This window comes from Osmia bicornis, chromosome 9 (assembly GCF_907164935.1).
Source record: "Osmia bicornis bicornis chromosome 9, iOsmBic2.1, whole genome shotgun sequence".
NCBI lineage: Eukaryota > Metazoa > Arthropoda > Insecta > Hymenoptera > Megachilidae > Osmia > Osmia bicornis.
Genome location: NC_060224.1, coordinates 4,238,300 through 4,263,186, shown reverse-complemented (window position 1 = coordinate 4,263,186; position 24,887 = coordinate 4,238,300). Strand labels below are relative to the sequence as shown.

Below are 24,887 nucleotides of genomic sequence, written 5' to 3'. Positions count from 1 at the left end.
GTATTATAAAATCCATATTTGGTAATCAGGAGACTAGGCATCTGTAGGGGTGCAGGGATGTAAGGGACACAGGGTGGTCCCTGCAAGGCTTATAAAGAGAGAAAAGATAATAAATAGTATAATTGGGAAGGGTGGTCCCCATGAGGCCCACAAAGAGGGATAAAATAATAAAGAAGTGGGAAGGGTGGGCCTTGGTCCACAAAGAGGGTACAATAATAAATAACTGGGATAAATTCATAAATTTCATCCCCCTTATGAGCTTATTTAATAAGCTAAAAAATGAATAAAGTAAATTAAATCAACTCAGAAAATAAATTATATGTTTGACAAATAGATACGGACCTCTCGAAGAAAAGATTGACTAGGTTTTACCTCGCTCTAGATTGGTGGAAAGTAATTCAGTAAATTAAATAATAACTCACTTGCTTTTATTTATCAAGGCGCATGAAGTGAACACAAGTTTGTCAAACAATTATTTTAATAATTTTTCGTTCTTGTGCTGATTTTGACTGATTTCTAAAAAAATAGAATCAAAGGGAGTCAAAATTGTGTCTTTAAAATTGCATAACAGGCGCGATTATTATACCAACTGTGTTCTGTGCATGCAAACGTAGCCACACCTGAGGATGTCTGGGACCCCTAAAATCACGACCCCTCAAGAACAAAGGCATGTGCAGTCTTTTTGTACTTGTAGCCACTCCTACTAATCAAATCTAAAAATTGATATATCCATTGACAATGAACTTTTACTAACGTTGTTTTTCATAATTATCTAACATCACCAATTTGCACTTTTGTCTCATTTGAATAACATTGACAAATAATGAATTGACAAATAACATTATAGAATAGATATGTATGTACAGTACCTAACTCGAACCTAGAGTTCCCCAAAAGGAACATGGTAATTTCGAAAAAGGAAGATCCCAAAAGTTATTACACATTATATCCAATTTAAGTTTACAAAATTTAATATATAACTGAATAATATCAAAGGAAATTTTCCTAAGTAAACTTTCAAGTACGAGTAATGGAACCTCTTTCATCTCCACCACCATCTTCCTCAGGGTAACTGTATTAGAGACTTCCTGATAACGATCAGAGGCGATCGATGTCCTAATCAGTCTCCTCATGGTAAATCAAATTACAAAAACCTGTTAACCACCTCTATATTAACGTATCCTCATCTTGATTCGGGAAAACCATCAGTAAAGAATGTTGGGACGTGGTCCTCTGACTGGAAGTCAACAACGCAGTTTTTTCTCCTCCACTTCCGTTGATGGAACACTCCGGTGAACTACCTTCGAATACATGAGTGGTGGTGCTGCTCGTCGAAGGTATGTCATTTAAATCTGGCGATGCCAAGGGTGGTGCTTGAACCGTACGAGCATTATTGTTGTTACTTTCTAAAGATACTAATTGCATACTGTACGATTCGCGATAGCCGGATGTGCTGGAAGTGTCCTCGTCCCACGAGACGTCTGAGGTTTGAAGGTGAAGATGGTGGTGATGGTGGTGATGATGGTGATGGTGAAGAAGACCGTGAAGTTGTTCGCTTGTTAAATTGGTACCCTTCTCACAATCTGATTGACGAATCGACGAGCTTCGCCTCGAACGAATCGACGAGGAATCTGAAGGGATGCTAAAGCTCGAAGGGTCCATTACTGGTGTAGGTGGTGTCAGGACCGATGGTTGAGTGGTTTGTACTTGACAGACGTTGTCGATTGATTCTGGTTTTGATTGTGACATCTGAAAAATGCAGCAGAATTTTTGTCCCTTTGTAAAAATAAAATCTCATTTACTCGGTTAATGAATTCTGGTATAGTAATTAGCGTTTGTGGCATTATGGTAGACAGACTGGTCCATGGAAACTGGAACACCTAAATATCTTCTTAGATATAGAAGTCCTTGGTTTGATAGGAAAATTAATTTTTTAGAAATATCTATTTTAGATAATCTTTTACCAGAAGAAATCATTGTGTTTAGACGGAAAATGATGATCTCAGAATGATTAGTTCTAGAACCCGGTGAAATTGTTACCTCAATATGAGCTCTTCGGCTTTTTCTCAACCGGAAAGTCTTCTTGCTTTGACCCATAGATCGTTGTAATCGAGGTTTGTCTGGACGACATTCGCCTGAACTGTCCTCGTTTGGACTGGTCGGGCTCAGTTGACTCGTCATGGTCTCCCCTAATAAACATTAGCAAATTAGTTAATTTCGCTTCTGTCAAATATTACCCTCCATTCTGCAATCTATCCATGCTACTCTTCCAAAACTACTGATTCATAATTTGATAAATTTTACTTAAGTTTGCTATAATATTAAAATTATTTTCGTTATATACAATATATATTTCTTATTAAGAATAAATTAAGGGAAAATGAATTAGTTTAGTTAGTGATTTTATTCATAATCATGCTTGTAATTGTGTCCCTTGAAGAAATAGAATTTATTAATTAATAATTCTTACAGAGGTACATATTAATTATTGAAGCACGAAGAGATAGGCTTGGAAGAATTGTAGAAGAAAGAGTTTGATAGTTACACAATGAAGAAAAGAGAAAAAAAGGAGGTATAAACAATATTTTATATGATGTTCCCTTAGTAGCGATCACTTTGAATTTTTCAATTTATTTACAATAATTTTATAATTTTTATTAAAGTAATCACTAAAAAAGGAATGGATCGTATATTATTAGCAGGTTTAGAGACGAATGAAATTATACAACTAATATATCTGAAATGAAAATGAAAATGAAATGAAACATAATAATGATAATGATGGAAGATTATTATTACACATGCTACTGATTTGTATTAATGTCTAAATGCCTATAATGAGAAACATGTAATGGAACATACAAATCTAATGTTATACTATTATTCAATTACTTTTACACTGTTATGTGTGCAAGGATGAATAATGAATGAATTGATTGATTTGAACTGTGTGCAATTGTAATTCCTTTCTCTATCTATGATTTAATTAAACAGTTACTCATTAGTGTGCCATAAAATGTGTGAAATAATATCTATTATGTCATAGAAAAGTGTATGTACATTTCAATTTGATAATTAATGTAAAATCAATGTTTTATACAGTACACACAATTTAATGTTGCATTGTTAATACTACAATACTCTCACGGATTGCGAATAATAAGGTACCGTGATCGGTTGCAACTATATACGTATTTATTTAGAAGAGTGGCTCGAAATTTACCTGATGAGTGCCTAAACTCTACAGAAGAGAGAAAGCGCAGTTTTGGCGCCTTTTGATGAGTTAATATAGGATGAGGCTTAACATGGTTACGTTCATCGTTAGTAGAAGATGGTTGAGATCTATCTGAAACATGCCACATTCAACGTCTAGAATGAAGAGAAAAGAAGAACAAAAAAAAAAGTTTCAAGAATCCAAGTGGCCATATTATTTTTAACGTTGTATCTTTTATCATTAAAATTTCAATATAAAATAAATTAACTTTTAACGCGTCTAATAAGCTGAAATAAATGAAACAATTAAATACAAAGGAGATATAAAATTAACAATATTGTGTTTTGATGAATTATTGACAAATATACTATGCAGCTACATACTTTTTCTTAAATTGTTTACGGGGTTGCTTCGATTATGGAAGTTTTATGAAGTCTGAGAAACTAAAGGACAGAAACATCGACAAAGTAGTAACATGAAAATTGTATAGAGTATTCAGGAAGCAGACGTACACGCACACGCATACCAGATGATTAAATAAAAAAATTATCATGTTAGCCTGTATAGTCAGGCGAAAGAGGAAAAGCGGTAGAGTCGAAGCAACTACGTTTCAGTAAAGTATTAACTAAGCAACGACGATAGGGTACCAACTGTTGGACATTACCATTGTCTAAATACTGCTATGTAAATTGATTAAGATCGTATACAAAACGTGACGGGAAACGATAGTATTAGTAGAATAATCTAGGAAAAACACCGTGAAAATGAGATTCTCATTAATGCTCCACTTGAACAGAAAACTAAGAAAAATAATTTATTTTAAATAAGGGAAACAGATATTGTATTCTTTTTTGTCCATACAACTGGAAGAAATTCAAATCTCTTTCGAATCTCTGTTCACGGAGGTAACGAGAAAACAGCAGCAACAAGTGTAATCGAGAGGGAACATATAGAAAGAAAAAGAAAGAAAAGTGAACGAGAAAAGATAAAATTACGAGATAAGGAGAAGCGTGATAAGGGAACACACCAGCAGAACGTTAATCATAGGTTGTGATAGAATTTACTGTTAGAATCCGCTTACCTCGGTCCCCTAGCTAGCAATGGAAGCAACGCAATGATCAATGTGTCAATTTACGACTAAATAAAGAAGACTGAAACGATGAGAAATGAGAAAATAAATTCTAAGCGATGAAAACGATAAGAAACTTCGGTTCGGAAACAAGAGATTTCTATTTAAAATAAACTGAATCATATTGTTCGCAAGCCTCGTTGTTGCTGAATAAAATGAAACGATTTGATCGTTGTAAAATAATAACATGGAGAAGCAAAATACTGCAATAGAGCTTTTGCAAATTCGGTCGCAGTGCCCTATAGACAATGGCTCGATCCAACTGTGGTAGACGCTTTGTAATCGCTTGGCTTAGAGGAACAACGAAACATTTATGAGAGGCTTGCAGTCGCACTGTTAATATCTTAAGTCCGAAACCGTTTTGCGAAAAGGAGTTGAAGGAAATGGAATACCTGTCGTTATTTGTTGATCCGTGTGTTGATGTTCGCCAGCGACAACCTCGCTTGCCTCGCGAAGGGTTGAGGATCCTCCGCTAGTGCTTGATCCTGGAACATCGGCCATCGTGGTGTTAAGCGATCTTCCAAGTAGTTCTTCATATTTTATAAATATTACTTTGAAGTAATATAGAGAAATTCGAAAAAAATGGCAATGTTATGAGGGTGAAGGTTGAAAATTGAGGAGTCAAATAAGGTTTGTCCTGAGGATTAAGAATTCTTAATATTAAAGTTTAAAGGAGAAGGGTAGTTCATAGTAGTCCTCCCTCCCCCCCCCCCCTTCCGAAGATTTCTAATTTTCGGGTTTACAACTTTTCCCATAGGTTCCGGGGTTTTTGGCCCTCCCCGTAAGCCCCCTCTTTGCAGGACGCCCACCTTACCCCAGGGGCGGTCCCGAGGAGACTGACGGTGTATCGGAGGAGGCCCCTTACATATAGGTCTACCGCGGCGCATGACCACTTGCGCATAAACGCTTACGCGGGAAAATTTGAATGGCCGTTTGTGTTATTATTCATATTTCTCAATTGTATACTAAATATATAGTGTAATTATATGTTATTAACCACATATAATTAATTACTTAATAATAAGACATGTTATTAAAATCGTACCGCGTGCAGTTTGTATACCGTTTGGCGGTGTGGATACTTGACTCGGTTGTGTCGTTTTTACAGTACTACTTGAGTTCGACTGGTGATTCATATGACCCCTGGATCCGAGATCTCCAGTCAAACGATCAATTAATGATAATCTCTGAGTTCGAGGCTGTCCTTCCGGTATGGAGTGCATGTCTGCAACACTCCTTTTTGGTTCGGGTTGTGCTTCATCTGAATTATGTTAAAGAAAAATAATTTTATGCACAAATTTATAGTTTGTATTCAGTTTTACTTACCAAATTTTCGATCTTCTATTTCTTCCTTCAAGTCCTTCAATTCGTGTATAAGATCAGTTAGCAAAGTGCCGCGAGATTTTGGTACCGTTTTAGTATCACCGTTAATCTTCGCGCGTATTGTGCTCTGCATATTTCTCTCGTGTTCTGAAATTGGTGCCTGGCCAATTTTATGAACGATAAACGGAAGCATTTGGATGTATAAAGCTGTGCGATGTGTCACCACGAATTCAATAAAATTCCACAAGTAAGTGGACGCTTCGTTTCGTTTGTTTAATAAACGCATTGTGCGCAAGACTTTCGTCCATTCGGTCTTCAATTCCGTTTCGAAACATATCGTCATTATCTTCAGTGCTATAAAAAATTGAACAATACCCTTAAAATACTCAATCCTTTCATTGTAATAAAATTACTTACCTAAAAAGGCAACTTGATACAACGTCAACGACATTTTCGTCGAAGTCTTCGAATCTCTCGCCACAAACGTCAGACTACCCGCTCTCACATCCGTTGTGGTTTTCAGATTTTGGGTAGTTATTGGTATAGTTTTAGTTGTCGGAGGCCATAGAGTGTTCAACACCGCTGTTAGAGCAAAATTGATGTCCGACTGTCTTAGCTTTGGTACATCTAAAGGAAATAATCTTTAATTAAAGTACTTTGCCATTTTTCGGAAAACCATCTAGGTTTTTAGAGTGAATGTAGTCGTCGATGGTCCAGTTAAAAATTTATTAAGAATAATAATTGTTTTACCTTTCCTTCCAGTTCCCACACGCAAGAACAACGGTATTAATAAATTAAGTAACATATTCTCGGTTCTAGTTTGGGTAGAAAACATGGCATGAAGGTATCCTTCACCGAGAGATATAACGTAAAGTGCTATCAATCGAAGTACCGTCGAGCAAAAATGTTGCGGCGGTATTTTGCTCATTAAAGCGGCCGAGGAAGCTGATGTCACATCTTCCGGTGGGGTATCTCCAATAATTAATGACTGTAGATAAATTAAAACTTTCAATTAACAAAAAATTAAATGTCTTATTATAGCTGCAACAATGTTATTCATTCTTCAATGTCTGCATACTTAAAGGAAATTAAGTGCAATTACATTGTCTATTTAATGGGGTAGTTGCATATAGGTACAATTATAAGTTCCATTGTTAACATTACAAATTTCAATGTTAATTTTGATAATTTCTCTTCCACATAGATTAATTAAATATCAAGTTTTTTATAGAAATTAATTAGTATATTTAATACTTTTTGGATAAATGGTACCTCGTGCTATTATTAATGATACGAAGATGGGTTAAATCACTTTTGCATAATTTATAATTGTAATGTAATTTTACATAGGTAAATTCTAATTTTCTCATATAATAAGATTGATATACCTGACAAGTAGTTAGCAGTGCTTTCAAATATTGAAAATGTGCAATGTAAGGGCATTTGGCCAACGTTTCATACACCCCTTTCAAGAGATCATTCGCAGCTGTCCAATCGGTATTCCTTCTAATCGAAGCTTTTTTATGAATTTTACTAAAAGTTTTATCGAGTCTTCTTAAAATATTCGTTAAGGCTGGTCTCATATCATCGCTGGACCAATCAGTTGATGGTAAAATATCATTCATGTATCGTCTTAAGCCACGACAACCCATCGTGCTCGCATCGTATGGAGATATCTTTAAAAGACTGTGCGCTATGTCTGCTAATCGCTATTAAAAATTATGATAATTATCATTTTTCATCGTTTTCACTTATCATAGGTATAGCATAATTGTACATTAACATAAGGGTTAATAATTCAAGAAATAGAAATAGAAAAGTAATTCGACAAGAAAGCTTCGAAAATTTATTTATCTATTTCAAAATTATCTTTTATAAAAAATTAAAGTATACTTACTATGTGACACTTGGAGTCCAATAATTCGATCGTCTTCCCATCCTGTGACTTTTTATTCAATTCTGTTAAACGAGCTGAACATCTTGCTACAAAATCTCCTACCATATTTAACAACGTGTCTCGTGGACGACGAAATTCATTTTTATGACAACTTTCACTAGCTTCGTTATCTCGATCATAAATATTGCGCACCTTGGTGTGCTCTAGGTACTTGGTAGTATGAGTTTCATCCTCAAAATCAAAACCCGGTGAGTACGGACCTTTGCCATAATTCCTTTGACTGGAACCTTTGTGCTCTGGACTTGATTTTTGAGGTCCATTATAGTATCTAAAAATAAATAATTAAATTGCATTCGGTAAACTGTAATAATAAATATTAAAAATGATACATAATGGCATTTCTCAAAAAGGGAAGTTAAAAAAATTAATTTTTATATCTCTGAACAGAAGTAAAACTTACTTGGTCAGTGCCTCAGAATTATTAACTAAAGTTTTCACAGCAACAGCCAATTGATGTATTATTTCCTTCTCAGTTTTTCCTTCCTTGTTATAAGTTGGAGATTGAATTTGCTGAACATAACACGGTAATATTGCTTCCAACGTAATCTATAAAAAAATGATTCTATAAACGATATCACGATAATTTTACCATTATTCAAAGGTGCCGTTTAAAATTCATTCCTGCTGATTTACCAGCATTTGTTGCCCTCTAATTGAATCTGGCGCATAAGCTATCACCATCACGCAAAGAGATATGCAATCTAATACCGTGACCATTTCGTTCTCATCGTGATAACAAAAATCAATGGCTCTTAAAGGCTTCTCCTCCTTCACCAATTCATCTATGTTTAAAGGGTCCGGCGATGGAGTCTCCAAGCTCAACAATAAATTGAATAAACAGGCTGAGGGAACCTTTAAACAATTAGAAAGATATTTAATTAACATTCACGAATTAGAATTATCTAAAAATTAGAAGAATTTATTACATACCTTATGTGCTTCTCCATGAACACTCGTTTCGTCCGTATCCAAAATGGTAGAAACACTTCCAAACATCTGAAGAATAAATGGCTTTCGATTCATCAGATAAAATTGTTTCACAGCATATTCCACAGTGGTTGTCACCAACTTATTCGTCTGATGAGTGGAATACAATTGCAACAAAGTCGGTATAATTAATAAATAACCATTCGTTGAGAAAATGTTCTTGAAATTATGAGCTGCGTTTATGTATGTAGCTACTACGTAACGCAAAATACATGAATCCTCGCTGTGAAGAATAACTGCACCGTTTAAAACGTTTAAAAAGAGATGGATGTCTCCTGAGTAGGCGAAATTGCCAGCCATCGCTTCGAACATCCTTGCGATTAATTTGACCCACATGAATTTGTGCATCACGTCCAGACCAAGAAGTTCCTAAACATTGAAATTTTAAACCATTCTTTTGTAATAATGTCTGAAAATAAAAGAATTCTCACCCTGCCTATTTCACCGCCCTTGTACAAATCCAGGTCTGCTTCTAATGCTCTTCGTGGAAACGAGGGTAATTTCATTAGTTCTTCATGAAGAAAAACCACCCTCTGCACCACCATATCGACGTTCTTCAAAATTGCCCACGTTAATAGGACCTTTCCAATTTCAACGAATTTATGAACCAACTCTTGCCGTTGCAAAGCACTGAACGCGTCCTCTTGTTTCATATGTACCAATATAATTTCGGAAAATTGTGATTTACCTTTGAAGAAATAATAATCTCGAGCGTACGACGACGGATTGCGAATTTGATCTGAAATTGCAGACAGCGAGAGAGAAATATTTTAATCAACTTAAGAATTAACGAAATAACGAATCGGTACGAACGTGTTTTATAGTCGACAAGAAAATATTCTTGGTGCTTATTTTCTTCAATGTTGTAGAAATTCAAGGATTCCCGAAGTATCTGACCGAACTGTGTGTCTTCCTGCACCGGAAAGTGTAATGGAATTCCTCCGGAATCCTGATCATGAGGACCATAAACTACGATTTTTTTAGCAGATGGAACATTCGCAGTTAATAAAATAGAAGCATCGCACTGTTCTTTCCGTAGTATCTGTTTCAAATCTTTAAACATTATTCCATGAACACTGTGCACGACCTGGAGGTAGTAGAATGCATTACAAGTTCGTTAAAAAGCAAAATCACGAACTTAATTATTCGTAAATTAAATTAAAAAATATTATATGGATGGAAATTTAATGGATATACCTGAAATTATAAAAGTAATTTATATTAGAAAAATTCAATTACCATCCACAGTATGGAAAGTGCAGTTCCAATTAATTTCTGCCCTTCTTCGTGAGGGGAGCGTACGTAAAACATAACGTAACCAATTATATAATTATACAAAGCGAATGCGGCCTGTTGGGGTAGCTTTGGTACGAATCGAATAAGGTGTCTTAAAATTTTAAACATCAATTCTTGCTTATCTCTGGTAAGACGTTCTAAAACGTAACGAAGAAACAGAGCACTGTCTTCCACCAAACAGTTCCATATGACCTAATAACAAAATTAAAAATACATATGATATTTTATAAACAAGCTAAAGTGAACTAGAGCGAGATTCGTTTTAGAGCCAACCCTTTTTCGGCAATTTCCAGTCAGACCGGAAGTGGCAAAAAAAAAAAAATTTGTCGACCCGCTAAACACAATGGCGCAATAATTTTTTCGATAACACTTACCGTTTGGCCTGTGCAAAAGTAACAGAAAGTCTAAATAAAAAAGCTGTAGCATCTTCTCACCCCCTTCTCAATATTTTCAATCTTAGATACGGGTTGACTAATAAAAGAAAATTGAATGCATCGGAAGCTCACTTGATATGCAACTTCGTAAACAGCGCTTCCATCGTCGGAAACAGCAGCATCGTCCAGCAGGTTGATGATCTGTACGATCGCCGAGCATAAAGAGGAAGGAAATAACGAAGGCGCGGATTGACCGTGATGGGACGTGTTCCTTGGTATCGTTTCACCACCGTCTTCGTCCCCGACATTTCCTAAATTGAGAATTACCAAATGAACAATCAGTGAAATAATTCTGCACGTTTAATTACACACCTTCATCGTGGTCATCTCCGACAGGACTCGGTTCGTACGCAGCCTGCACGGTAATCGGTATAGTAGTGATTAAAAAGTTCTCTCTTTCTTCGCGTTTCTTGTCATCCTGTGCCTGTAAAGCCTTCTTTATCAGTTCCGTTTGTTGCTTCTTACGTGTTTTCGTAGCCGTCACCAGAGACCTCTAAGTAACAGTGGTAGTAAATTCTACTTTATTAGGGATGGTTAGCTAACCTACCGGTACTAACATCTAATAGATCTACGGCTAAGGTCTTTCTACAGACATCGAGGGCTAGGCTACAGACTTACATGATGCTCCTGATTGATCGTCACTTCCTCTACTTTCGTTTTCACCTGAGGCATCCACGGTGGATCCACCACCGGCAACGATTCGATACCGATCTTCGGCGAGGGCAACGTAAATTCTATACCGGGCGGAGGAACTTTGAACGTCAAATGGGCGTTCTCTTCCATTCGTGGCCAGACCTGATAGCGTAGCTTCCATAGAACTTGAAATCTCAATATGGCGTTTATTCGTACGCTGGAACTGCTGTGTTGAAGACCATGGTTCATTAATTCGCTCGCTTGATTCGGAGCTCGTACAGCTCCTACTATGAAGAGAGACGCTGCCGAAGCTGCGACTTCTTGGTTCGATTCCAACAGAAGCTCCCAGGCGACAGGTAGAACGTCGACGAATAACTCCTCCGTCATTACCACCGCTCCTTTCACCAAAGTCGCCATGGGTGCGTGGAACACATCCTTCACTTGGGTCTTGATGTATTTTAGAATCGCTGAATTTTCTTTGTCCGGCTCCCCTTCGGACTTCTTCGAGGTTTCTTTACCTTTTTCTGAATCTTGGTCGGCCAGGTCTTTGGATGAATCGCGTTGGGCTAGTCTGCAGGATTGGGATCCATCCATGTTCTTCTCGATCCTAAGAAAAAAATATTTAATAAAAATGGCACAGGGAAAACGCTATTAATTGCAAGGCTTAATAGGATCCTCGATAATTTGTTAGATCTAGGGGTGGGCCTTTCTAGGAAAGGGGGAATTATCTTAAAATTTAATTAATAAAAAATTAAATTACTTGTATTTTTTCCCCACGCTGTCCTTTCTCCTTACTGGTGATACCTGAGTGCTAGTTTGCTCTGAAACTTTCCTACCACGCTTGTCCTTCTTACTAGCTTCCTTTTTCTCTGTATCGAAATCAAATATTCCCGTGCCGTTCAGAATTCCAAATTCCTCTCCGTAAATCTTCCTCACGGATTTGATTAACCTGCTACAAGCTCGCATTTGACGCCGATGGCAATAAGGATGACAGAAGTTCTGATGGGAACAGTAGAAGTTGAACGAATTGGCGAATTGTACTAGGACCTTCATCCAAGGAAAATTTTTATTCGTTTCGTCTGTTTCGTTGCTGTCGCAGGGACTCTCAGGTGGTTGATCGTCTATGAGGATCCCCGGTGATTCCTCTCCGCTGATTTCACCGCAGAACCCTGGTTCGGATGTGTCGCTCCTGTCTGACAATGAGCTCACTTTTCTTTTTGATTGGATCGAGTCCGCTCGTTTTACCGTATCTGATTATTAACAGATTGTTTATTCGTCATTTAGATACACAGTGAAAATTCAGCTAAACTTTCTAGGCCAAATATGCAGGGTGTCTATCCTAAAGTTGGTTATTCTTTAAGCATCGAATTTATATAAAATATTCTATTGTGCGTTTGGAATTTCAGATACTAAAAAGCACCGTACGTTTTTATTCTAATATCATTATACGTAATGATACTAATTAATTTGATTAGTAAAACCCTTAATCTACTCACAAGCCTCGCATTCGGTATCCTTGCCCTCTTTGGTACCTCGTCGAAGTTTCAAGCTTCTTTTTTTAAAAGAACCACTTGCATTTTCAGCGGTACCACGACGAAGAAGAAACGGTCGACTCTGAGGTGGTTGCACTCTCTTAGCCTTCTCTTTTTCAAGATTTTGAAATTCTTCTCCTTGAATGGTGACTGTTGATTTGCTACTACCTTCGGATTCATTATCTGGTTCGTACAGGACGAAGCTGATTTTACGCTCCGCTGAAAGTTTCATTTATATTAATTATCATATCGTAATTAAAATAGATTTTCTGTTATTTGAATACTTACGAGCCACCTCGCGATCGCCCACGATGGATTGAAGACTCTGTGCAGACGTCTGGGAATGACCCATAGAAGAGAGTGCCATACTCCACCGTCGATTTGCTTCTCTACTGTACATCCGTTCCCAAGGTGGTGGACGTTCTTTTGTTAAAAGTTTGTTAAATTTTGGTAGAGTTTGATAAGTTTCTCTTAAAAATGCTGTCACTTCCAAAAGTAGAATACAGGCTGCCGAACGTAACGCCATGGGACACTGTGATCCATAACCATTTATGCTAGCTAAGATAATAATTAAAGAATTTCTGAATAATTATACCGAATTGTGTACTATATTTATAATTATTATTAAATATTACCTTCATCAAGGAAATCTTCTTCTTCATCCTCAATAATTAACTCTCGTTGTCTGGTTTCATCAGACACCATTGATATCACTTGATCGACATTTTGTTTATCTTCCAATAACAATTCCTCTAATCGTGCCCCAAGAGCCTGTATTTGAACATAAATCATATATTTAAGCAAGTTTCTTGAATTAAAATAGGAAAATTTCAAGTACCTCTGCCCATTGATAAAATAATTTTCCAGCAGTGCGTTGCAACACGTGTACTCTGCTCAGCACTGTGGTAGCATTTCTATTATGAATAGGCATCGATGGACGGAATATGGGAAAATTCATTTTCATCCAAGTTGGCCATTGTCCTTTATTACACTGATGCACAAAGTGAGCGCATTCCAATAATAAACACGCTCGAGCGGCCACCGGTGCATAGGGCTGCATAAAAGATTATGCATCATGAGATTTTTATGGTAAATTAAGTTAAATTCATTACATAAATGTACAATAGCCAATATTAATATTTAGACATTGGAGATATTGAAATATTAGATAATTATTAATTCTCGGGTGGCGGACCATGGAGAGAACCCTCTATTCAAGGGTTAAATATTCTGTTGCCGGAATATTAATACAGACTATTGTACGTATTATAAACTCATACGAAATCAATTTAAATATTTTTACAAGATCTAAGATTGCCCCCATTAGATAATGATCAGGAACCGAACCCGGTTGACAAGTTTCCAATAAGAATGAGAATCTCAGCATTCCATCATAGACTGGATTTCGAGGTACCAGCCTTCTTTCCTTCAGTACTACGAATTCAGATTCCCTTGATGCTTCGCCGAATTCCATAGAATTCCTTCTACTGAAATCTGGGGTAAAGCAATTCATTTAGCAATTACATGATTAGAAAACGAACAGGTGATTTATTGTTCGCTTACAACTTCCAGGTACTTCCTCTAGACTTTCTTTCTTCTTGCTCTTTCCAAAGCCAATATTAATCAGCTGGTCTTGCATTCTACGTTTTGCCTTCTGTAGAGTTAGACCAACACTAAACATATAAGAATTGTAATTAACATAATGATTACCATGGGAGTCAATAGTAACTGGTACCACTGTTAATTGCTCTCATTTATTTAATTAAAAATTTCACTTACCCTCGTCCTGACCTGGACGCACTACGGTGGTGACCATAATGAAAACTTGATTGCCTAACAAAACTACCCTCAGTTGGTGACTCGCTGCTTTCATGACTATCAGTAGAATCGGTTCTGCCGTATTCCTTTCGAAACCAATTGACTGAAATTAATCAAGAAATATTTTATACAAAATTACACCGAAGAAAGTATGATACTGCAGAAAAATCTCTGATGTATACCTATGCCACCTATTTGAAAACGAGTCGATTTTCGAATTTTTCCAGAATTCAAAGATTCAATTCCTAAATTACGTTCACTTTGCCTTGGAGTGAGTATATGATGTTTCTTCCTCAAATTACCTAGAGGACTTTGGCTGACTTTCGCATTCTCTTCGCTTAATTCTGTTTCAAGAAGACTCTGAATAAAAGAAGATCATATCACTGTAAGTTTAAAAACACGAATAAAATGTACATTTTTATATACATACCGCACACGTGGAGGATGTGCTACGTTTTTTAAAAAGAAACTTTCGAGTTCCTCTATCGTCCACAGTGTAACATGTATCTCCTCCGATATCCGCGTGCACTTCTAAATCTGACTGATGTATGTGTCTAAAAAGAATTAGGAATCTTCAAGCTTTGCATTCTGCAGATGGTATCTCGATACCAAAAGGATTACCGTATTTAATTACCTGATAACTCGAGTGGTTTGGACATTACTGTTGCACCTTTTATTAGGTCTGTCAGCAGAGTCCAAGATACCACTGAGAGCAACACGACGAAACACACCACCATGGACCTCTTTGACATAAGTCATAAACTGACGAAGATCACAGTAAAGGGTTAAATTGTCCTGGGATTTTAACTCTTTAAGCGATTTCACAAAGCGTGTAACCAGTGCCTTGAACACGCAATTGAAAATATGACCCTCTATACCCCGAGCGCTATGGGCGCCAAGACCATAAGTCGCGGCTGCACTTCCGGTCCCTGTCGCCCCCATGGTTCCCGTGGTACCGCTTACGTTTGCACCACCACCAGTACTCCCACCGGCCATCGTCGTTCCCATTAAATTAGCACCAAAATTTGTCGCGTATCCCTGAGTTCCGGTCTCTGGTGATTTACTGGATCCTCGCTTCTGATCTGTTATAAAATATTCACAAGAAAATCGTTTAAACAAAAATTCAGGGATAAGAAAGGGCTACTATACGGTTAATAAGATTTCTTCATGCTAACTGGCTTCCATATGGCGGCTGATTTTGGAAAATAAATTTTGCAGTTTAGTATTAATATATTGTCGATCGTCCAAGTTGCTCTGATTATTATTTATTTATTTTTATTCTAACTTAGAAATTTTGTAAATTGTTAGGATGCTTAGAACTTAAATTTGAAATTTGCTTTAACTTCATTTTTGGAAATAATCTAGAAAAATGATTAATATTATTTTGAACACTTGTAAATTTTTTAAATAGGTACTGAAAATATTAAATAAAATATATTTAATTCATTAATAGATTAATCATGAACGATCGACAGTGTATTAATTCAGTAATGAACAATCATTCTATTTTGGCTATAGAATGAAAGATTCGATGCTAATAAATATGCCTTGCCATTTCCCTATCCCTCGATTTACTTAAGCAGAGATAATAACGAACTTGGATCCACGCAGAATCCAACGAATGCGTGAAAGAACTCCAAAATTTCCGGTATCGGTTGCTCCCGCATCAGTGACCTCAAAAATCGTGAGAATTGCTTGGAACTGGCTCGGTGTAATTTGTTGAGGATCGTTTGTCCCTGAGAACGACAAAAATCTGCTTGTGGTCCTCGTATCCCTTCTGAACAACTATGCGGACAACCTAGATGCTTCAGAACTCTAATCACGCAGTTCATTAGCAGATTGTGGGATGAATATTTAGTTTTCTCTGGAGGATCCTGTCGATATTCCTGTTCATTCTCAGCAGTATCTTTCTTCTTTCCACCGTCTGGTTTCTCAACCACCGTTGTCGATTCTAAAGAAATATTAAATAGGCCACCAGTTCATCAAATAATTAAGAAAAAAATAATTAAACAAAAATATATTATCATTCGTTTCAAAGATATTTATCTACCAGCTATACTGCCCATGATTTCTTCACGGAGACACTGTTTCATTACTCCCATTTCCATTAGAAGTTCCACCAAATTCAAAATATTCTCACACACTCGTAATGTACAGCAGTTATTGTCTCGTAAAGCGGCTGAATGTACAGCCTAACAAAAAATGAAGATGATAAAATAACAGTAAGATTAATAAGAATTAAATGCAAAAGTTACGTTCCATTTCATTTAAAGTTCTAAGTGTCTAAGGACTTTAGTAAAGAAAAGCTCTGTTTGTATTAAGAATCTCACTTTTAAAACCACTTGTAGATCAATGTCCCCTTCTTTAGTAATGTAACAAGAGGATCCTGGCGCTTCCGGTATTTCATCACTGGCATAAGTAATGTTAGAGTCTGTCTGCGATCTCGTTAGGCTTGGTTTCCTTTCCGAATCTAAACGACTGCCGTGTATGCTAATAATATCTAATTGACTGTCGATCGAACCCTGTGAAAATAATTAAGAAAATAAATTGCAGCGACAGAATGAACCTTCCACTCTTCAAATAATTAGGTTCGAATAAAAAGAGAATGAAAGTCTGTCGATTGCATTAGAAAAGATTAGAAATAAATTCTTGCCTGTCGTTTCATGAAGTCTGGGGATGGCGCGGGGGTGTGTTCCGTAACTGTGATGATAGGGTTGGGTGCAGTATACGATTGGCTATAAAATCGACTTTGTTTCCTCTCGATTCGAGTATCACCAACGTACCTACGAGTTAGAATTGATTAGACACACGATGCAAGAGATATTCGCATCGATACTCCTCATGCCAATTGCCATTGTGAATCCTAGCCAAGCACTACGGTCTGATCTCTAGGGTTCTTATCTACTTTGGTGCATATGCCATTCCAGGTTGCATGCTCGATGCCTCCCTCAACGAAATTTTACTACATACGTTATCCCTTTCGTACTATGAAGCTGAGTATTTTCATTGTATCGATACATGTGATTGTTAGAAACAGGATCATCCCTAATATGCGAGATTCATTTCAGCAACAATGGGCATCAAAAAATTAAAATAAATTATTTTTCTATTTTTCCTCTGTCACCCAAATGAATTTCATATATTATGAAACATCCTGTATGCAGGTGAATATTTTGAAAAATATAATAGCTACAACATAATTCACAGTGCAATGATAGAAGAAAATGATTTAGATTTCTTTTTATGCAACTTATTATTTACACACGACTTGATAATGGCATTTATGACCAATGGGCAAAAATAAATATTAGAAAATTATAAAAATTATAGCTTGCAGGATAATGGGTGTACTTCTTAGGAAACGAATGGCATATATTTATATTAAAAATACTTTTGTGCATTTCGTGACGAATTATGCAGATACTTGAGAAATTCTGGACTTTCCATATCGTTAATTTTTCTTGTAAAAATGTGTATGTACAAGACGGATATAAAAATCGTTCAATTTGATAGACGATGAATTTGAAGAATAAGCACAGTAAATGACATGTTTACGGTATTCGTTGTTTCTTGCCAAAGTGCCGTGGCGGCTAGGGCGTGGTGTGTGTTTAAAGGATAATTGTGCGCCCTACCGGAAGCAGGAAGCTCGTAAAAGAAGCGTGTAACCGAGCTGCAGTACGGAACTTCCTCCGAGTGACGTTGATGACTTACCCTCCCGCGGTCAGCTCGTTAATCAAGCAGCTGAGCACGAGTTCAGGGGTGAAAAGGCGAACGAGAAGAGAGAAGAGAGAGACACAGAGAGAAACACATTACGCATAAGTCTTTTCCTTTTTTAACGAAACGGTTCGTCAAATTATGCAGCGAACCAAAACTGTGTTACCAGCGAACATCGATTCGCTTTTTCATTCAGATATAAATCAAGGTTCTATAAGATTTTTACAAATTGCAAATTTCCTTAATGAAATTTTTAAAAATGATAAATAACTTTGGTTTATATCGTCGTGAAAAGTCTATATATTCAATAAAATAACATAGTTTTGGGATGCTTAGAATAAAAATCTGATTATACATAATTCAAAGTAACTGTCAGTGTTGGGTAAAAGATAAATATCTTCAAAAAAAATTGATGAAACCTGAAACAGTAATAACACAAGCCGAAACAGATGCATTTAAAATTTTCCAAAGAACTTTTCCAATCAAGAACCTTACAAAAAATAGATGCTTTAAAAATTTAATTTTAATACACGACTAAGTTATTCTAATTCTATTATGATTGATGTTATCGTGCTAATAATTAAAATAAGCATAATACTATACTTTGCCTACAAATATTCCATATTAAAAATATAATAATAAAAGTGGCATCTATTAATGAAATAGACAGAAACCTTAAAACCCTGAAACCCTGGAAACCGGAAATCCGGTGAAGCCTACCATGCTTGGTGGCTTCCACAATAAATTTATTATATTAAAATAAACATTATAAAAATGAAATAAGTACATTAAAGCGTATTCTTTCATGTTTAAACGATAGATGCCATTTTTGTATAAAAATAATGTCAAAAAAGTGTTACATATCATATGCTACCCAACACTGATTATAATCTACGATCAAATATAAAAATTCATTGTTCTAAAGGGATGCTTATCCCTTTCAGCATACATTTAAGCAAAACTACATCTTTATGTAAAATGGTTTATTTCAATTTGATTTTTCAAATATAATTTACTGTTCAACTAACGATCCATACGCACGCACATACACAAATTGAACGTAATCGAAAGAACGAAGTTAAAGTATAAAATAAGACGATGAAATATAAAATTATACGCGTGTATGTGAGTACGAACGAACAAAAAAAAATAGTTGTATAATAGTTAAATAGAAGAAGCTTCTATGAGATAAAATGTCTTTGTATATGATTGATTTTGTTTGAACTGTAAATACATACCTTAAACTGGGCATGCTTTTTCCTTTGATCAAATTCGTTGGATGTTTCATATGGTCAACATCTTTTGCTTCAAAAATTTTTGAAGTGAAAGATGTTGGCCTCGATAAGTGATTATCCCCTGTGTCCAGACTTCTGTGGCTCTCCTGATAACAAAATTTTAATTTTACATTATTTATCCTGAAATAACAAAATTATTGATATTGATCAGCTGATTGATTTTTATTGCTTCTTGTTAAAAGTCAGTGCTTTACTATTATCACATATATATTTTTGTTAATTTTAATACATAAATTTATAATTATTAACCTGATCGTATAGCATCTTTGGTTCTTCCTGGCCAATTTTCTCAAGTGCCTTTTCAGATTTGGATAACAATTTTGTTTCAACGAATGCTTTAAGATCAGCCATTTTCATTCTCTTCTTCGATTTTTCACTGGCTCGTCTCGTGTGACTTGATTCAACATCGTGGCCTTGTATTATAGAAACAATTAAAATAATAATTGAAAATTTTGAATAAAATTATGTTCATACGTACCGGATACCAAGGCAACGTCACGAACTTCGGGAACTTCCATGAAATCTTTCGCCACATCCTTTTTCTTACTTTCAGGACTCTGATAAATTGACACTTCAATTTTTGGTATCGGTAAGGAATTGCTACGACGACGTGGCATTTGTTGCACTGATATTTCTTCGTTTATCATGCGTAATCTATGAATTAATTATTGATTATTACTAATTCTTTTTTTTAATTTTGTTGCAGGTATCCAAGGAATCCAGGTATTCAGCATTAGTGTAAACATCGTATAAACTGTAAAAGGAAGGGATATAGAAAAATGATGAATAATTACCGCTGGTACAAAAATTGCAAAGCCCAATGCACCCCCTCCTCCTGCCATTGAGGAACGAAAAGACACCTGAGAACAGCTACATCGAGAAAAGTAGCAGCACGAACATCTGCATCAATAGCAGCACAACTACTCGTTAATCCTGTAGTAGAATCAATAGGAGCTTTTTGAGTGCTGGAAGTTTTTGGCTTGGCTGTATCCTGCGCTTCCTTTTCCTTTTCCTTTTCTTTATCCGTCTTGTGATCTTCTTTCTCTTTCTCAGTGCTTTTAATATCAACATGAAAAATAGTAGACAGTTCGATCAATATATTAAAAAATTAATACATTTTTTCACTAACCCTATGCTTATAGGCTTCTGAAGATATTGCCTGCAAGAGTCGAATGCTGAAATTGCTGTAACTTGTTCTATCGTTAATTTCGAGAAACCAGTTGTTTTGCCCATAGCTACATGAAAAATGCTAGCTTCACCCTAGAATTATTTAAAAATTTGTCAAACTTAGTTGCTGATTTTATGAGTCTATAAGAGTATCTATGAAAGTATCTCTCACCCCATCGAGTGCTTTTTCTGATTCACTAAGGGAAGGCAACCTGAAGATTACCTAATTACATATATTCTATTATATTATTCGTCAAAGTGAATTTAATAAAATATTATTTATTGTTAAGGTACTCACTACGTGTTCATCCTCAGCACCAGAACTTTCTTCTGGAATCGTTTCTGGGAATACAGTGTCTTTTGGCGATGACACCCAAGTGTTCTAGAAATCATATTAAATAATTAGAAGACTATGCATTTGATAATCTTCGATTAAATTAATATTAAAATCTCAAATAAGGTGAAGATTTACATCCTCGTCCAGCTGCTTTGATGACATTTTATCAATGCTTTGATCTGAAAGAACGCTAACTGACTGACTGGGTGGACTTTCAACATCTGGAAATCGTACAATTCATAAACGTTTCTGTCAAATTGAATCCTTAAAAATAAATAACCGTGAAAGTAACTCACTTCCTCCAACAAACACATCGTCAGACATTTGATGCGGCTTGGAAGCCTTAAAGGATCGACTCCATAAAACTTGCGGTTTGATCCTACAATGCGTGGTAAAGCAGGGTGTATCTGGATGACGACATTCGTACATAGCCGACCATATTTTCAAACCGTTCTCCAATCGTAAATTAGTTTTGAAGTCGATGTCTTTTAAATGATTGCACAGAGGCGCGAAGAGATATACAAACAGCTGTGGAAAACGAATAAGGCGATGTAGTTAATGAAGGTGGATCGATTTAATGATTACTTACAGTCATGGTGGGAATGGGAAAGACATAATAAAAAGGATTTCCAGGATCAGATTCGAGTTCCGCGCATTCTTCAGCAGCGTCGAGAAGTATCCAATGAAGGATATAAAGAAGCGTCGTCTCCATAGCTCCGAGAGTTTGAAAATCCTTCCTTGAAGATTAACGAGAACAATTGACGGGTAACAGTCGTTGAATTTAAAAGGAAGAAAGAATGCTGACAACTTACCTATTGTGCAGGAGATTGGCTGCGGCATGGAGAACGTAGGGAAGAGCGGTTTGAATCAAACGCCAGCGTGGCACCTTGCCCAGTATCAAGCTCAAAGAGGGTGTTAGATCATTGTGCAGATCTTGAACCAACACCTTCTCGAGAGACTAAAAAGACGCGACGAAAGGTTAGTTAAATTGTTCATCGCTTAAAATAATTATTTTAGCTGAGGTAGGAAATTGAAGTCTTCAATTTGAAAATTAATTTCCACCCTTAGTAATTCGAATTAGAATTAGAATTTTATTTTATTTGTCGTTTTACTAACCGTGCAAGCTTCCTTCGTCTCCTAAATATGCGTTAAAAAGCACATCATTTGTATTAATACAAAATCATTTGAAATGTAATAGAATGAAAAATTCAGAATTGTGGAAAGATACAAAATATTAACAATAGAACAAGTAAACACCTGCAACAAGCTACGATGCAAAGCTGTACTCATTAGTAACAAAACTACGTACGTATAATTACTGACAAAATCAGTGCTGAAAATTTGTTCAAAAATTTCTCAAATTACATTTCAAGCTACACAAGAAAAATTCATAAATACTAAACATCGCTAAAAATATGAAATTCAACGAATGTTACAAAAATAAATGCAATATAAATATTCAAAAAGTGATGAAAAATGTAACTAATGCATGAACTTACGATACATTCAGTTCCAGTGTGGACGGTTTCAACAACATTGAAACGTGAATACAATACAGGGTGTTATATAAGAATTTGAGTGGTAGGGAAAGCTGAACAGAGGTATTGTAATTAGAGATCTAAAATAACCCTTTCGTTGCGGGAGATTCCAATGCCAGCGTTCATTAGAGACAAAAAATTTGTAGGAACAATAAACATTCTTCAGAATAATGAAAGCAAATGCAGCATTGATAACAGATTTTAAATAAATTCAATGAAAAATTTAAAAATACGATTATCAAAGATAAGAAGGTATAAGAAACTACGAAGCTTCTTTAAAATTATTGCTTCCTATGAAAAAGTTATCTAAAAAAATCGCACAGATTTACATATTAATTAACCCACTATAATAGCACTGAAAGGGTTAAAAGATTGTTGGGTGCTAAAGCAATTTACAATGAAAAGCATGCAACACAGCGATTGTGGGTGGCTTTTGAGAAAAGTAGGTGCTCTCTAATAACTGAACTGGAATTAATTAGAGAGATAAAAGCGTATAATTGCACAAGTAGGTTTACAAATGCGAAGGCAGGCAGGCTATCATGCTTTAGCGAACTTACATGATGGCCTGGCGCGTGTTGACAGAACTGCAGGTGACACGTGGAGGCGGCAGCGTGGAGGAGGAGGTTACTTTTGTTAGTGCAGGTCGGGTTAGGTATTGGAAAACAAAGGGTTGATGGGATATGGGTGATTAAGATTTTGCACGACATGAAATCCAGCGGTACTTCACGAGAAATTATTCTCTTTGTCGTTCTCTTTGTAACATTGAAACTTTGGATTCCATGAGCGTAAGAAAGCTAAAATCTTTCTGGTAATTTAAGACAAATTAATTGCTAATTTATTAATTTCTTAATTTTTCTTTTTCTATAACTTCGTGATTAATTTTGAGACTCGTTCGTTAAAAGATTCTTTATAACACTTGTTATCTCGAGGAATTTCAAAAAACCAGATTTCCAAATGAAGATTAATGAATATTAAATTGACATAATATTATATTTTGTACATGTTTTGTAGTAGATATTATATAACAAATACACAATGATGAATAAATAAGGCAGACTTCTAAACGAAAAGCACAACAAACTCGTTAAGGACAATCACGAAAGCGAAAAAGTTGGATAGAACGATGTTTCGTTCCTCCGTTTGTTCATGGAGCAGAAGCGTTTCTACAATTTGGAAGTTTCCTTTTTATGAATTGAATCTGTTGGTTGAATTATCGGGAATATCGTGTCTCGTGCTGTAAGACTTTATTTAAAACATAATTCGGTTATATTAACTATAATATTCTGTAGGATTCTTTGCTGTAAAATTCTTTCATACACTCTTTCCGCGCTCTCATCCATTTTTTATAATACTGCATCAAAACTCACACACGCATCTTTCATTCTTTTTGGCGATTTAGAAGCAAACACGTTAGTTTTTTACCGTGCAGGATGCTTCGTGAAGTTTCCCAAGTTTAGCACGAATGAATGGTCTGGAATACCAAAAAATAACAAAGAATTTTCTATTACTTCATTAATGATAATTGCTTAATTACCGATCAAAAAATTGAGATCACTGTTTCCTAGGATCATTAATCGTAAGAGGCCTATAATTATACGCTATTTTCAGTTGTATACTTTTCTTTTACCTTCGAAGGAAAATACCCAGTAGAAAGACCCATATGCAGTCAGACAATTAACACGTCGATGAAAATGATGAATATTTTAAAAGCCAAAAATGGTCTCAAATTTTTGACCGATAATCCAACAAAAATGAGCCAATCTTACGAACAACCGAACAAGATATTTTCTCAAAGTATCATTATACCTCAACTGTCTCCAGAGGAACATCTGCACCGGGATCGGCAGAGCATGTTCCTGTAGGTTTCCATCGACGGATCGACGATTATCCATGTTTCCACTGAAAACGTCTAAAACCATTCGAACCCTTCCATTTGAAAAGCCAACGACGGACCAAGAAGAGGATCTACCGAAGATAATCTATGGACCATAGGTAGTTGGAACCACGTGTCTCACCTGACAATAGCAATTATTCTTTCCTTCGCTTCCTAGCGACATGGGCCGGTTTTTCTACGTCGCGGATAAACACCCTTCGGAAGACTCACCCTGTCAGCCGATCAATCAATTGCCTCTCAATATCGTAACGAATCGTTTTCTCGTTTGATTAGAATTTCAACGCCGTCGCGCATCGATACGATCAAGATATTGAAATATCGAATGGGACGAAGATAATTCTTTAAATTGATCGCGCACTGTTCAAGATCCTTCGATAATTCGAGGATCATTCGACGTGGCGACGGATGCAAAGAGGAGCAGCACCGTGCAAGGAGAGGATCACGTGCCACTCGGCCTAGTGACACAGTTGCATCGTTCTCTTCGGCAGGTATGCACTCACCAAACGGTGGATGCACCAGCACGGCAGGATCGTGAGTAACTGAAACACACCGTGGACGTAATGCTGTTGGAAAGGATGGGAATGCGCGCGCTACTCTCGGAAAATCCAATGCGCCGGTC

General features: G+C 36.2%; 1 protein-coding gene across 7 annotated transcripts; it reads right to left on the bottom strand.

The window, feature by feature from the left end:
• Nucleotides 1-406: 406 nt before the first annotated feature.
• On the bottom strand, nucleotides 407-24,784 carry LOC114883098 (protein unc-80 homolog). Of its 7 annotated transcripts, XM_029200527.2 has the most exons (51): nucleotides 24,181-24,784; nucleotides 23,797-23,845; nucleotides 22,932-22,958; nucleotides 21,953-21,973; nucleotides 21,649-21,794; nucleotides 21,426-21,573; nucleotides 21,133-21,364; nucleotides 20,972-21,057; nucleotides 20,798-20,881; nucleotides 20,672-20,722; nucleotides 20,462-20,592; nucleotides 20,127-20,387; nucleotides 19,811-19,986; nucleotides 19,582-19,745; nucleotides 19,276-19,418; nucleotides 18,035-18,064; nucleotides 16,977-17,106; nucleotides 16,654-16,845; nucleotides 16,374-16,515; nucleotides 15,921-16,274; nucleotides 14,958-15,405; nucleotides 14,754-14,877; nucleotides 14,506-14,683; nucleotides 14,285-14,426; nucleotides 14,069-14,178; nucleotides 13,809-13,999; nucleotides 13,344-13,559; nucleotides 13,141-13,276; nucleotides 12,794-13,063; nucleotides 12,470-12,724; nucleotides 11,734-12,223; nucleotides 10,959-11,580; nucleotides 10,653-10,833; nucleotides 10,413-10,591; nucleotides 9,850-10,098; nucleotides 9,424-9,697; nucleotides 9,042-9,349; nucleotides 8,554-8,979; nucleotides 8,257-8,475; nucleotides 8,024-8,169; nucleotides 7,564-7,891; nucleotides 7,055-7,375; nucleotides 6,417-6,654; nucleotides 6,084-6,293; nucleotides 5,670-6,020; nucleotides 5,389-5,604; nucleotides 4,736-4,828; nucleotides 3,224-3,346; nucleotides 2,041-2,189; nucleotides 1,428-1,749; nucleotides 407-1,352 (listed from the first exon to the last, which is right to left on the bottom strand). In XM_029200527.2, exons 1-51 carry the CDS (start codon nucleotides 24,291-24,293, stop codon nucleotides 1,168-1,170), a joined length of 10,380 nt encoding a protein of 3,459 aa, XP_029056360.2. In that variant the 5' UTR covers nucleotides 24,294-24,784; the 3' UTR covers nucleotides 407-1,167. The 7 variants fall into 7 exon arrangements, with proteins under 7 accessions (XP_029056360.2, XP_046143002.1, XP_029056359.2 ...); XM_046287046.1 differs by having other exon boundaries at nucleotides 407-1,749; XM_029200526.2 differs by having other exon boundaries at nucleotides 407-1,749; nucleotides 10,653-10,764.
• Nucleotides 24,785-24,887: the final 103 nt, after the last annotated feature.

What these genes read in the sequence shown, in the direction of transcription:
- LOC114883098 (XM_046287046.1), bottom strand. Translation starts at nt 24,293, where the DNA reads ATGGTTTTAGACGTTTTCAGTGGAAACATGGATAATCGTCGATCCGTC. An exon ending in AGACGAAGGAAGCTTGCACG is followed by an intron (nt 21,795 to 21,952) that starts GTTAGTAAAACG and finishes GCGTCTTTTTAG; the next exon opens with TCTCTCGAGAAGGTGTTGGT. An exon ending in AGAGTTTAGGCACTCATCAG is followed by an intron (nt 2,190 to 3,223) that starts GTAAATTTCGAG and finishes AATGTTTATTAG; the next exon opens with GGGAGACCATGACGAGTCAA.